Genomic DNA, 14,159 nt, shown 5'->3' with positions numbered 1-14,159 from the left:
GAAAAGAACAAAGCTCTTAAGTCAATGATGAAGGTTTCCACCTTAAAAGACTTAGAAAAACAAGTACAAGTGAAACTAAAAAATATTTGGAGGGAAGAATATAATGAAAGTAAGGGCAGAAATAAAAAATGAAAAATAAGTGGACAATAAAGAAAATCATTGAAACCAAAAGTTGGTATTTTGCAAAGATCAATAAAATTGCCAAATTTCTGGTCAAAGCCATCAAAGGAAGAGAGGATACCCAAACCAGTATTGGGAATGAAAGAGTGACATCATTACAGATTGTACAGATACTAAAAGAGAAATAAGAGAATCTTTTTAACAACTTTTTACAAATAAATGCTATAATTTATGCAGATTGCCAAAACTGACTCAATAAGAAATAGATAACCTGTATAGTTTTCTATCAACTTATAAAACTGGATTCATAATTAAAACCTTACCACAAAGAAAACTTCAGGTCTCATAAATATTATTACAGTATACAAACTTACAAAATTAAGGATGAATCACTTCCCAGTTTTCTTGCTGAGACCAGCATTACCCTGTTACCAAAACCCAACAAAGACATTTCAAGAGATGCTCAGAATTCGGCAGTCATTAGGAAACTGCAAATTAAAACTACTGTGAGTTATCCTTACACAGCCATTGGAATAGCTAAAGTTAAAAAGATCGACAATGCCATGTATTATTAGTAAGGCTGTGGTACAAGTGGATCTCTCATACATTGCTGGTGGACATGTAAAAGGATGCAGCCATTTTGCAAAACAGCTGTTTAGTTTCTCAAGATGTTAACAAATCAAAAACAAGTCTTACCAGTCAACCTAGAAATAACTCATATAAATATTTATTCAAGAGAGATGATAAAGTATGTCTGGAAGGACATATATGCATGTTCATACCAACTCTGTGTATTAGTTCTGTTAGCTTTTTATATGTAACTCTAAAAATAACAAGTCTAATTTATAATGACAGAAAGTAGATTAGAGCTGGACTTTTCAATGTCCCAGGCAATTAACTCAGAAGGGTACAAGGATACCATTTGAATTGATGGGAATATTCTATATCTTAGTTATGTTTTTGATTAAATGAAATTATGCATTTTCAAAATTTACTTAAATTTGTTCTTAAAATTGGTACAGTGTATTGTATGAAAGATATACCTCAATAAAATTGACTTTTTAAAAAAACATGCTATATTTGTCAGCAGATTGTACAGTAGAAGAATTTTGTGAAGTGGAATATAGTAGAAAAAAACTAACAAAATACATTGAGGAAAGAGAAGGAGGTGTAAAACACAAAGCAGAGAGAGAGAGCAGCATGAAGTGGTAAATGTGTGTGTAAGCATTAAACATCATGTTAAGTGGAGTACACAGAACAATAACATAAATAGGAAGGAAGTCCAAGTCTTGGAAGGATGGATAATGATTTTGATTAACTTTAAGCCTATATCCTAATATCTGGGTTAACACAGAAAGTAGAAATAGAGGTCATAATTTTCATACTGATAGAAAAGGATCAAAATGGAATGATCAATATTTAATCAGTTCCAAAGTTTTCAGGAAAGGAGAGAAATAGACCTATAGACCCTTGACACGAATAGAACAAAAGTAGATAGAGATTTTTTTTTTTTTTTTTTTTTTTTAAAGATGACCGGTAAGGGGATCTTAACCCTTGACTTGGTGTTGTCAGCACCACGCTCACCCAGTGAGCAACCGGCCATCCCTATATGGGATCCGAACCTGTGGCCTTGGTGTTATCAGCACCACACTCTCCCGAGTGAGCCACGGGCCGGCCCCAAAAGTAGATAGAGAATTTAAACCCAAATATATTGACTACTATTTAAATTACTGAATTCTTGCCATCACTTAACTCTGCTGTCTTCTGAGTTGGCTTCATTCTCAAGTAGAATTCCTTCATAGGAGATATGAATGGCCACAACAGTTCCAGTGTATATGACCTTTACAACTTATGATCCTCCCCAAATTAAAATACCATGTTTTTGATAGACACATATTGAGTCATACCAACCCTGAAATCTGAGATACTTAAAGTAGAAGTTTTTCTCTTGATCAAGCATGAATACCAAATGGATGTTCCTAATTGGCACAGGCCATCTCTGCTCCATGCAGTCATTTGGTGTGTGTTTATGTACAAGTACTTTATGCATATTGGTAAAGTAAAAGATTTTTGAGCAGAAAAATGAAATGACATGGTCTTATATCTTCTTTTTTTTGAAGAAAGAGACAATAAGTGAAAATAAAATAATTGAGATAAAATTTAAATAAAATAAAATTAAGATATATGAATAAATTTTTCTTAGCTATCAGAAATTTAATATTACTGCTTAGTAACTTTGTAGTAGTATTTGCTTTGAAGTTGGTTCATTATTTCATGTTTTTATTTTTTGCTTAAATATCTCACTATGATCACTCTCTCATACTTATAATAATATATCTGTAATTGGAATTACTTATTTCCTATAACAGCAGGTACATTAATAAAAAGCAATATAAAACGTAAATAAATTACTGAATCCTGACAAATATGTTAGAGTGAATTAGAACAGAAAACCCACTATACTCTTTAATATTACAGAAAGGTTGTAAAGAAATAATTGAAAAAGATGTATCATGGGAAAAATAAAAAATGCTTTACAACTGTATAATTAGACTGTATGGTTTGATGAAAAAACCTTATCTAGAAATAAAGAGGGACACTTCATAATTATAAAAAGTTTTATTGTCCAGAAAGATATAACTATTTAAAATTTATAAGCACTTAATAACATAGCCTTATATAAAACCATATGAAGCTAAAATTTGCGGAACTAAAAAAGAGAAATAGACAAAGCCACAATTTTGTGGAAGATAAACTTTATTGATAGAACAAGAATGCTCTTCTAAATATTTAAGCAAAAAGCATCCTACATTTCATAATCTATTTCTAGAGAATAGAAAAAGAGGGAACATTGCTATTTAATTTATGAGGGTAGTATTACATGATAGCAAAACTTGACAAGTACAAAGGGAAACTTATAGTCCAGTTTCAGTGGCAACCATAGGTACAAAAATTTTAAAGGAAATAGGACAGTAAACCATCAAACATGTAAAAATATCCCATGATAATTGATTTTCCCAGGAATGAAAAAATTTGGTTCAACATTAGAAATCAGTCAGCACAATTCACCGTATTAAGAGATATTAAAAAGAAAAGTGACAAGACTATTTCAATAGATTCAGAATAAATTTGATAAAATTTGTCATTTGTTCATGATAGAAAAAACCTAGCAAGCTAGAAATAGATGGAATTTTCTTAATGTGATAAGTTGTGTTTATTTTAAAAGGATACAGCAAACATTCTATTTAATGATGACACTTCTTGAATGCTTTTCCATTTAGATTGACTATAAGTCAAAGATGCCCACTATCACCACTACTTTTCAACATCATAATGGAGATCCAGCTAGGAAGTAAGGCAAGAACAAGAAAAAAGAAATCAATAAGTTTTGAAAAGGAAAGAAAATGAAAACTATCATTATCTTTATAGATAAATGATATATTTGTATATGTAGAGAATCTCCAGGAATCTACAGATAAATTATTGTAATTGGAGTTTAGCAGTGTTGCTAGATACAAAGCCAGTTTGAAAACATCAATTGTATTCCTATAAACCTGCAAGAACAAAACTTTTAACTAAAGATACCATTTACAGTAGCACCAACATGATGCAGTGTGAATAAATTCTAACAGGATGTATGTAAGACCTTGGTCTTATCTACTGAGGAATTAAGAAACACAATAGAATAAAAGTATAACTCCCTGTGTGCTTTTTTTTCTTTTCAGACTTAAACAGGAAATGTATGTTGTTTAAATTCAGTGGGGCTATACAGGGAGAGGCTATACATTTTGTCCAATGTACCACAGAACAACATTCTAAAATAGTAATTTGTGGTAGTATTTTTGAAGCATACTAATTACAGCAAAGGAGAGATCTAATATTTTAATAGAAGAGGAGTTTGGGCTTACTCCATTTGGGTCTCTACCTAGTGTGAAAGTCTTTACCATTCTTGAAAGCTCTCTGGTGGCAGGTAGTTCATTAACTCTTCTGCCTGAAATTTCCACTTATGGGAACTAGTACTAAGTCATTTCACAAAGATTTTTTATTTAGTATGTATTTATCAAAACCCATGATAAATATCTTACTTTGTCAAATCCAAGACATCATCAGTTGTAAGATGCATCATTAGTTCATGTTCTATTAAATGAAGAAATGTTGCCACTTTTTGACTATGATACACCATTGATTTTTAAGATGAATTTTGATTTTTGAGTTATCAAAATGTTTTTTTTAAGTATATTATAATTTATGAAATATTCCTGTGGAAGTATTTCTAATGTTTTACAATTAGGAACACCACTAAGAAAATCTACTTTTCCTTTCATTTATAGGGGTCTTCCATACCACTTTTAATTTTTTCCTCCTTAATCCACGCATGTTTACATTAGTTCCTTCTCTTGGTTTTCTAGTTATTTTGTCATCCTGGTAATTTTTTTTTTTGGATGCCTTGTAGTTTATTAAGGTGCTTAAAATTGAATATGATACAGACTTCAAAAAAGAATAATTGTAAAATTTTAATATTAGTATATCCAGATAGTAAAATATTTAGGAAATTAATGAACTAGGATTTTGTTAACTTGGCAAAATTTTCAGTAATTTTTTTTTTCTTAAAATTTAAGGCAGTCCATAGCAAAGAACAAATTGTTGTGTTTTAATTTTTTACAAGAAGGTTTAAATTGTATGCATCATACTTTTCACAACAGGAATTTCTCCCCATTGACACTGATTACTTATTTTTGTAATTGAGGTTAAAGGTGCTAATTTTTTAAAGATTAGTATTTTTTGAAACAAATATGAACAGGATTGTAATACATGTCTTCTAATCATTCTTTTCTTCTCTATTAGATTATTACATAAGAAATCTGCTCATAATATTTTAAACCGGGAATGTTTCTAAATGAGAAAGGTGTTTACTTGTGTTAGTGGTGAATATATGCATTTGAATATTTTAACTTCTTTACAGTCATGTAATTTTTGATAGTCATTGCGTGATTATTTATTGTGTTGTATATTGCCTAGTTCAGCTTAATTCATCTAGAGGAAAAATAATACTCATAGTAACATTAAATTAATATTTTTCTGATTTATACAGAGTTTATGGTTTTTAATTATTATAAAATGAAACTTTTCCAGTAGTTAATACACTTTTTCTCTTTTAAAACACAGGTTTTGAGAGTATTTTAGAAGGGCTTTATGGACCACGGCTACGAAGGGACCTCAGTTTATTTGAAGGTAATTTTGAAAATTTTATCTTAAAATTTTAGACTCTGGCCCCATTTAGCAAATGAAAAGTGGTATTCTACACTAATCTTGTATTAAACATGAAATTATGATCTCTTTTAATTAGAAAATATTTTAAGTAAATGAAATAATCCAAGTATTTTTATTACATGGTATTTTTCTACATATTATAATATCTTTTTTAAAACTTTGGTACACTAAATTAAAGTAGAAAGCAAAGCTTGTTTTTGTCTCAGTGATGTAATTTAATTTTTGTTATTCTATAAATTACGTGCTCTAACTTATTCTTAAATAGATTTTAAATAAATCAGTTAAAAGTGTCAATTGAATTAGATCAATTAAATCAATTATTTAATCAAATTAATTAAACTTAATTATATAAATGTTTAATTAAATAAATGTCTTCTACAAAGCTGTTCCCAAAATTTTTACTTCCTTTTTTTTGTTTTACATAGTCTTATATTTTTCCTAGTGGAGCATTTATGAATATTGGACTGGGAGAATCTCTGGCTGAGTGAACTAAATACATTGAATTCCCTTTATCTGTTTTTATCAGGACATTCCTTTCGAATATCTGAAGAGCTAGAAGTTGTTATAAACATTTTTTAAATGAAGAATTTATAGAAAACAATATTGGGTATAAGTCAGGAGACTAATTTTTTCTAGTTTTTACTGAGTTTGAAAAGTCACTTAAGCCTGTAGAGACAGCATATTTCCAATCTACAGAGTTGGCTCTTTACTAGCATAGTTTTTGAGAATAAGTAGATCCATTGTTGCTGTGTTCAAGGGAGAAGTGTGTGTGGTAGTAATATTGGTAGTAATGATGCAGATATTGATAAATAAGTTTTTAAAAAACATTTTTTTAAATTTAGCAGAAGTACATTTTTTATTAGGTTTGACCTGCTTTGGTTTTCTTTTCAACTGTTATATCTAAAGGATATTCCTAAGTAGTAATTCCATTTTAATGTTACCACTCTGTTTTCACATTTTATCTTTAACCTATATTGAAATGTTTTTTCTCATATTTGCCAAAAAGTATGATGGTTTCCTTTTGCTATTTGTATAATTTTATAAAATTTTCTAAATATTTATTCTATAAATTTTAAAAAGTAAGTATAATTTATTATTTTAGGAGTAGATTATATTCCCAAAGTGTTATATCATGCTTACGTTTTCTTACATACTTACCATTATATTTTATACAACATATTCCAAAGAACAAAAGTTTACTCTCAAATTGAAAGTAATTTATTTTTAATGATGAGATCTAATGTTTTCAAGGTAAGGCTGGGAAAAGGACTTTTTATTCATCACTCAGTACAATTTAGCACCAAGAGACAATTTATCTGTAATTATCAAAAGCCTTAAAAAAATAGATACCTATACAGTATTTTTACTTTTAGGTATCTCAAGAAAATCAGATAAGTGTGCAAAATATATATTGTACATATAAGGCTGCTCATTATAGCCCTTTTAATGTTGTATTAAAAAATAAGGGGCTGTTTAATAAATAATTTTATATCCGTAATTGGCATGTATACAGCCATTAACACAGAAGAATTGTTGGGGTGAAGAAAAGCAAGTTGCCATGCATAAACTGTATTCGGATTCATCCTATATTTGTTAAAAAAAAGAGAGAGAGAGAGAGAGATAGGTATGTTTTTATTGAAAATGGACTAGAAAGATGCCAAAACATTCATGATGATTATATTTGAAGAATGGTTGGGTTATGGATGATTTTGGTTTTCTTTTATATATGTGGGTTTTTCTCCAATATCAAGCATGTATTATATAATTTTAAAAATATGGAACTTTTAAAAAATCATAGTTTATTTTTCTTACTGAAACTCTTACAGATGTTGGAAAGGGAGGTCTATGACTGACTAAATTAAGAGCATTGTTTATTTTTAGCAACTATTAGTTTTTTCAGTGATATTGATCATATAATGTATATAATAAAACAGTGTAGAATATCAGATGAATTTTATTCAGTTTATAAAATTACAGAACCATAAGGGAAACAATTGTGTTGGGAGTCTTGGATGTATAAATACTTTTTTCACATATAACCTGTTTTTTTAAACTATCCTTGGGGTGGGAGTGGGGTTTTGCAGGACTATAGGAATATAACAGTTTTTCAGTCTTTCCCATCTAGCTTTTAAAGCACCTATGGATTATCTTAAATGTATTACCAACAACTTTAAGGTCTTTGAAGTCCTTAAAACCTTGAGTTCAGGGACATGGTATTCAACTTTCTATTCCTAGCAACTCATCAGTGCTCAAAAGTGTTTATGATTAACTCATTGAAACCTTTGCAGTATGATAATATAGTTTACAGGTTTGTAGCTGCTACTCATGATTATGTGCAGCCTGGAACTCAGAGTGCCACTCTGAGAAATACTGACTTGAGTGTTCAGAGTTCTATATTTATGTGTTACTGTTTGTTATAGCCTCCTCTTCCAAAGGCTGTAGCATAAAGTAGATAGAATTATAAAGGAAGAGAAAATGTTATATATTAAAGGTGTCTTAAGAATCATATGAATTATATGTGATATGTGGATGTGGATTGGGTCCTGATTTGAACAAATCAACCATTACAAGATATTTTTGAGACAGGGAAAACTGAACATAATTGTATATTGAGTGATGTGAAGGAATTAATACTAATTGCATTGGTTGTTATGATGGTATCGTGACTATTCCTTATTTAATCCTTATCTGTTAGATACATGTACTGTAGTATTTACTGGTGAAATGATTTGCTTCAAAATACCCCAGGACAAAAAGCAATGATAGTCTTGGGTGCTTCCTATGTCACATGTTAGTTGGGATTTGGCAAAAGGGATTCTTTAGAGACAGTAAGGCACAAAGGGGATAATATTGGGCTTTGACTACACAAAGATTTTTTTATACTTTTTTTTAAATGTATAAAAAAAGACTCTAGCATAAATACTGGTTATTATAGATATTGATCTGTGATATAATTGCAGTGATACCGTAGGTTAGCTGTTTTATTACTAGCTTGAAAACATAGGGCACTAAGAGAAAACATTTTTTTTAGACGTATCTGAAATCTTACAGTATGATTCATATACAAAATAGGTAGTGCCAGTATAGATCTTTTACTTTGATTTTTGATTGAATTATTTCTGGATCTTGAATCTAGTCAATTATGTGTGCTAACTCTGTTATCTTCCATTGTACTCTGGCACCTTCCATTGTACTGGGACCCAAGGTATCTCTAAGGGTCCTTCTCTCTTTTGTATACTTTAGTGTTTTAAGTTGAGAGAATGATAATGGCGGTGGGAGAAATCAAAAGTTTTCTGCTCATTCTTTATTCATGTTGAACAGTTATGAATCATAGAGCCGAAAGTATGTATGGAAGATATCTGTCCCAACCACCTGTCTTAAGTCAGATGAATGATATCCATACAGAACATGACTTTATTGAGATTCCAAAATGTGCCCATTCCAGTGTTTTATCATTCTTATGGCTAAGGAGAGCTTTTCCTTAAATCTCTTAGCATAGTTTTGCACTGAATTAAATATTTTAAATTATATCTGATTGATGTATTTATATGCAGTGCTGAATAATTGTAGTTTCACCATCCTTTCTGCCAAGCTTACGAATGAATAAAGGAAAAACTCTAAAGAATCAAGAATTTAAGCTATGCTTGATGTTTTTTGTCTTCCTTTCTTACCTGCTGTCCATCCATATTCATATTTGAAGTTAGTGTAATATTTAATTGCCTTCTGGTAACCCAAGTTGCACCTTGTGACCTTAGCCTCTTGCTTCCCCTGCTTTTATTTATGGTTTGTTTATATAGTGATGCATCTATGTATACATTTATATTTACATTCTTTCAGAAATTAGTTGTTTATTATACAGAGGGCAGAATGTTCTAAGGAAATAAATGCCTCTATTTTATTTTTAGACTATTTCTTTTACATACAAGTAACACAGGGACGTTTTAGAAAATTAGAAAATACAGATCAGCCAGGAAGAAAAAAATTACCTTTTTTTTGTCTTTTTTCGTGACTGGTACTCAGCCAGTGAGCGCACCGGCCATTCCTGTATAGGATCCGAACCCGCGGCAGGAGCGTCGCTGTGCTCCCAGCGCCGCACTCTCCCGAGTGTGCCACGGGATCGGCCCGAAAAAAATTACCTTTAATGCCACTACCCAGAGATAACTCTTTGTTAACATTTTTGTATAAATGTATATATTTATTCTTTTATTAAAATAGTATGTACTGTATACACAGTATATATGCTTTTTGTGCCTGCTATGTGTGTATATCATTTGGGTATGTATATAAAGTTCTGGATCATCATTCTTAGTATTCCATTTAGTTATATAAAGTTCTAGATTATCATTCTAATGGCTGCATAGGATTTCATTGTGGATATATTGTAATTAATTTAACTAATTCATTTAGTATTTCATTTCATTTATTCTTTTAATTTAAATAGATTTTTTGTGTGTGTGTGTGTGTGTGTCTGGTAAGGGGATCGTAACCCTTGGCTTGGCGTCGCTCGCAACGGGCTCAGCCAGTGAGCGCACCAGCCATCCCTATATAGGATCCGAACCCGCGGCCTGGGTGCTCCCAGCGCCGCACTCAGCCGAGTGAGCCACGGGTTCGGCCCTTAAATAGATCTTTTACTTTGTGTCCTCTTATGTGCTTTTTGGGGAGTGAGTTATAAAATTAGCCAAACTTTGGATCTCAGGCAGTCTTTTTTTCACACATAGGCACATATTTGTTTCATTGCCCTCTATACCCCAAATGTTCAAACTTTTTTCTCCAGATGCCTTAGGTAAATTCTTCCTCCTTTTTATTGCTTTTTTGAATTAGAAAAGTTTCTAATTAAAGTTGATGGCTAAAGAGTAATGGTATTAGTTATAGTAATAAAACTGCATCTGAGCAAGGACAAAGACAGCCATATGTTTTGAAGGAAAATTAAACCAGTGTTATCAAAGTATAGAGCCTCTTGAAGAAGTTTGTGGAAGCTGTCCATTATAGACATCTTCAGCTTCTTTCTTATCCTCTTCTAAACAAATGTGCTTTCTTTGTTGTTAACATTATTAAAAATGATTTACTATTTAGATGCTAGGACTGCAAGTATAGGTATTCCTCATTGTACAAATATGTATGCAGGAATCAAATAGATTAGCATATGTTTTTATATAAATCTTTGGAAATCTAAGCCCTTGTTCCTCACTGTTCACAACTTAGGAACCAAATAAATTGGATAGCAAAGGATTCTTGTATATTACTGTAACTTTTTAAAATTATGAAATGAAATGCATAATGTTTGAATACATTACTTCCTACTGTTTTACTGTTTCTGTTGAAAAATATCTTCTAAATTTTATGCTACCTTAAATGTCAACTTTGGCACACAATGTGTTTTAAAGTTGAAGATTTTTATATCACATATACTAATGTTTTGAGAGGTTTATATTTTAATTCTTGAATTCGATTCAGAACCATCTGCAGGTTGAGTGGTTTTGGAAGAAACTTTTCACTGCTGCTAATTTTTAATTTGTTGGTAACAAAGTAGAATTTGTAGTTTCCATCTTCATTGATCAGTCTCATGACTCTGTCCTTTTGAGGAAAGCATAACTATTCTCTCTTTTTGGAGAAAGTTCTCCAAAGAAGCTTTGAATGTCATAAACTTTGCACATTTACATACTGTGAAAAAAGTTTACAGTACTCTATGCCTCTCTTCCTCCTCCATCTGCCCTAAATGCACTTCTGCTGTCACAGTAAGTTTTTAATAAAAACTTACTCTTGTTTTCTACTTTAGTTTATCCTTTCTTAAGTCTTAATGGTAGGCCAGTTTCTTTCATCAGGGTTGGAGGTGGGGAGGGTCATGTGATCTATATGCCCTGACTGTGGATATTTACAAAAATTTAAATAGATTGTATGTGGCATGAACTTGAGTGCGGTAGGCCTGTGGCAACTGGCTGTTAGATGCTAATTGGTTTTTCTTTAGGCGTGTCCACATATCAAAGGGATTATTTTTATCAGAGGTCTTCAAGCTATAGCATGTGGGCTAAATCCATCTTGTTGACTGTATTTAAATGGCCTGTGAGTTAAATCACAAATGATTTTTGTGATGTGAAAATTATATGAAGTTCCGGTTGTCCAGTTAATAAAGATTTATTGGACATAGTCCTTCTTGTTCATTGACAGCTGTGGCTGCTTTTGTACTACAGTGGTAGAGTTCAATAGTTGTGCAAGAGACTGTGTCCTGCAAGACCTAAAATATTTACTATTTGACTGTTTATAGAAAAGGTTTGCTGACTTCTGACTTACAGTACTGATTGAAACTTAGTATGTTTGGCTTAATTTTTTTTTTTTTAACAACTCAACACTATAGTGATGGAGACATTAAGACTACTTTATAAAGATTTATTGGATGAAATATTTTGAATGCTTATTATTTAGACACTGTGATTAGCAATAGGAAAGAAAAAGAATGAGATCTCTTACTAGGAACTCATGGCCTAGTATTAACTCAAAAGTCAGTTTTCTTTTTTTTTTTTTTTGTCGTTTTTTCGTGACCAGCACTCAGCCAGTGAGTGCACTGGTCAGTCCTATATAGGATCCGAACCCGCGGCGGGAGCGTCGCCGCGCTGTCAGCGCAGCACTCTACCAAGTGCGCCACGGGCTCGGCCCAAAAGTCAGTTTTCTAATATGAATTGGTGATTATTTGTATTATATAATTAAAACCAGAGAATTAAATACTATCTTATTGTTAGTTATGTACATTATATTAGTTCTTATCCCATATGTAAGTATGTGATGCATACTTATGTGAGGTTAAGACTTTCTGAGTGTATTCATCATAGTATTTATAATACCAAGATTAGAGAAACAGGCTAAATATCCAGCAATAGGATTTTGGTTAAATAAATTATGATATATCTCTTTGATGAACTATACTTACCTATTAAATATTATTTAGAAGTATACTTGATCATGGGAAATATTTGAGACAAACGTGTATAATATGTTCCTAATTTTTTTATTTAATAATATTTTCAGAGCACTTTTAAATTTACGGAAAAAATTGAGCAGAAAGTGCAGAGAATTCCCACTTACTTCTGTTCTTCTACCCTCCTCTGTCCCTGTATATTAACATTTTTTGTTGAACCAACATTGATAAATTTTTATTAATGGAAGTCCATAGTTTATGTTAGGCTTTACTCTTTGTGTGTTCTACAATTTTATAGGCTTTGCTAAACGCACAATGTCACGTATTCACTATTACAGTATCATACACAGTAGTGTCACTGCCCTAAAAATCTCTTGTACTCCACCTTATCACTCCCCCCTTCCCCACAATCTGTGGCAAACACCAATCTGTTTACTCTCACAAGTTTTGCCTTTTCCAGATTGTCGTATAGTTTGAATCATACAGTATGTAGCTTTTTCAGATTTGCTTTACTTAGCAGTGTGCATTTAAGGGTCTTCCATGTTTTTCGTGGCTTGATAGCTTATTTCTTTTTATTGCTGAATAATACTTTCTTGTATGGATGTTCCACAATTTGCTTATCCATTCACCTATTGGAGGATATCTTGATCACTTCAAGTTTTGGCTATTATGAGTAAAGCTGCTGTAAGCATTCATATGCAAGTTTTTGTGTTGACAAAAGTTTTTCAGCTCATTTGAGTAAGTACCTAGGAGCACAATTGGTAGATCATTTAGGAAGACCGTGTTTAGCCTTGTAAGAAACTGTCCAGCTATCTTCAAAAGTGGTTGTACCATTTTGCATTCCTACCAGTAATGAATGAAAGTTCTGTTGCTCTACATCCTCACCAGAATTTTACATTGTCAGTGTTTTGGATTTTAACCATTCTAATAGGTATGTAGTGGTATTTCATCATCTTAATTTGCAGTTCCCTAATGACATGATATTGAGCATCTATTCATATGCTTATTTGCCATCTGTATATCTTCTTGAGTGAGGTGTCTGTTCAGACAGGTTTTGGTATTTGGATAATGATGGAATCATAAAGTGAGTGAGGAAATATTTCCTATGCTTTTGTTTTCTGGAACAGATTGTAGGGAAACAATCTGGGCTGGGGATTTCTGTTTTGGAAGGTTTTTAAATTATTGATTTAATTTCTTTAATAGATATAGGCCTATTGAGGTTATCACTTTTTCCTTGTGTAAGATTTGGTAGATAGTTTCTTTTGAGGAATTGGTCCATTTCATCTAAAGTTGTCAAATTTGTGGGCATAATGTTCATAATATTCCTTTATTATCCTTTTAATGTCCATAGTATTAGCAGTGATGGCCCATCTTTCATTTCTGGTATTTGAAATTTCTGTTTTCTCTCTTTTTTCTTGATTGGCCTGCCTAGAGTTTTATCAATTTTATTGATCTTTGGAAAGAACCAACTGATTCCAATATTTAAAAACACATAGTATATAAACTGGAAGGATATATAGCAAAATGTTAATCATTATCCCTGGGTGATGGGATTATGAATAATTTTTGTTTTCACCTTACTACTTTTCAACTTACTTCATTGATGCATAGTTTCATAATGAAAAATTACTTTAATTGCATTTCCCACTGTTCACTATCTTTCCCCGAAATCAACATAGTTGTAACCAGTATTTCATGATCTTCATGAGAAATCATGAAGTATTTCATGATTCAGTAGTCCAGTATTCTCCTTTTTCACTTTTCATTGGGCTTTGTCTTTGGGAACTCTAAATTTATATTCCATGGATACAGGGTACTAAAAAGAATAAAAACATTAAGAAGTGAGGTTATTTAGAAG

At 31.5% G+C, this 14,159-nt stretch overlaps 1 protein-coding gene across 6 annotated transcripts in view; it reads left to right on the top strand.

Moving 5' to 3' along the window:
• LCORL (ligand dependent nuclear receptor corepressor like) overlaps positions 1 to 14,159 on the top strand; it is a 180,383-nt gene that overhangs the window by 49,135 nt on the left and 117,089 nt on the right. For all 6 annotated transcript variants that reach the window (XM_063107882.1, XM_063107877.1, XM_063107879.1 and 3 more), the window contains exon 2: positions 5,287 to 5,352. In XM_063107882.1, coding sequence (XP_062963952.1) covers positions 5,287 to 5,352 — 66 coding nt within the window. The remainder of the gene's footprint in view (positions 1 to 5,286; positions 5,353 to 14,159) is intronic.

Source organism: Cynocephalus volans, chromosome 9, assembly GCF_027409185.1.
Source record: "Cynocephalus volans isolate mCynVol1 chromosome 9, mCynVol1.pri, whole genome shotgun sequence".
Taxonomy (NCBI): Eukaryota; Metazoa; Chordata; class Mammalia; order Dermoptera; family Cynocephalidae; genus Cynocephalus; species Cynocephalus volans.
Note: the sequence above shows the minus strand (reverse complement) of the source record. Positions and strands in the feature narration are given on the sequence as shown.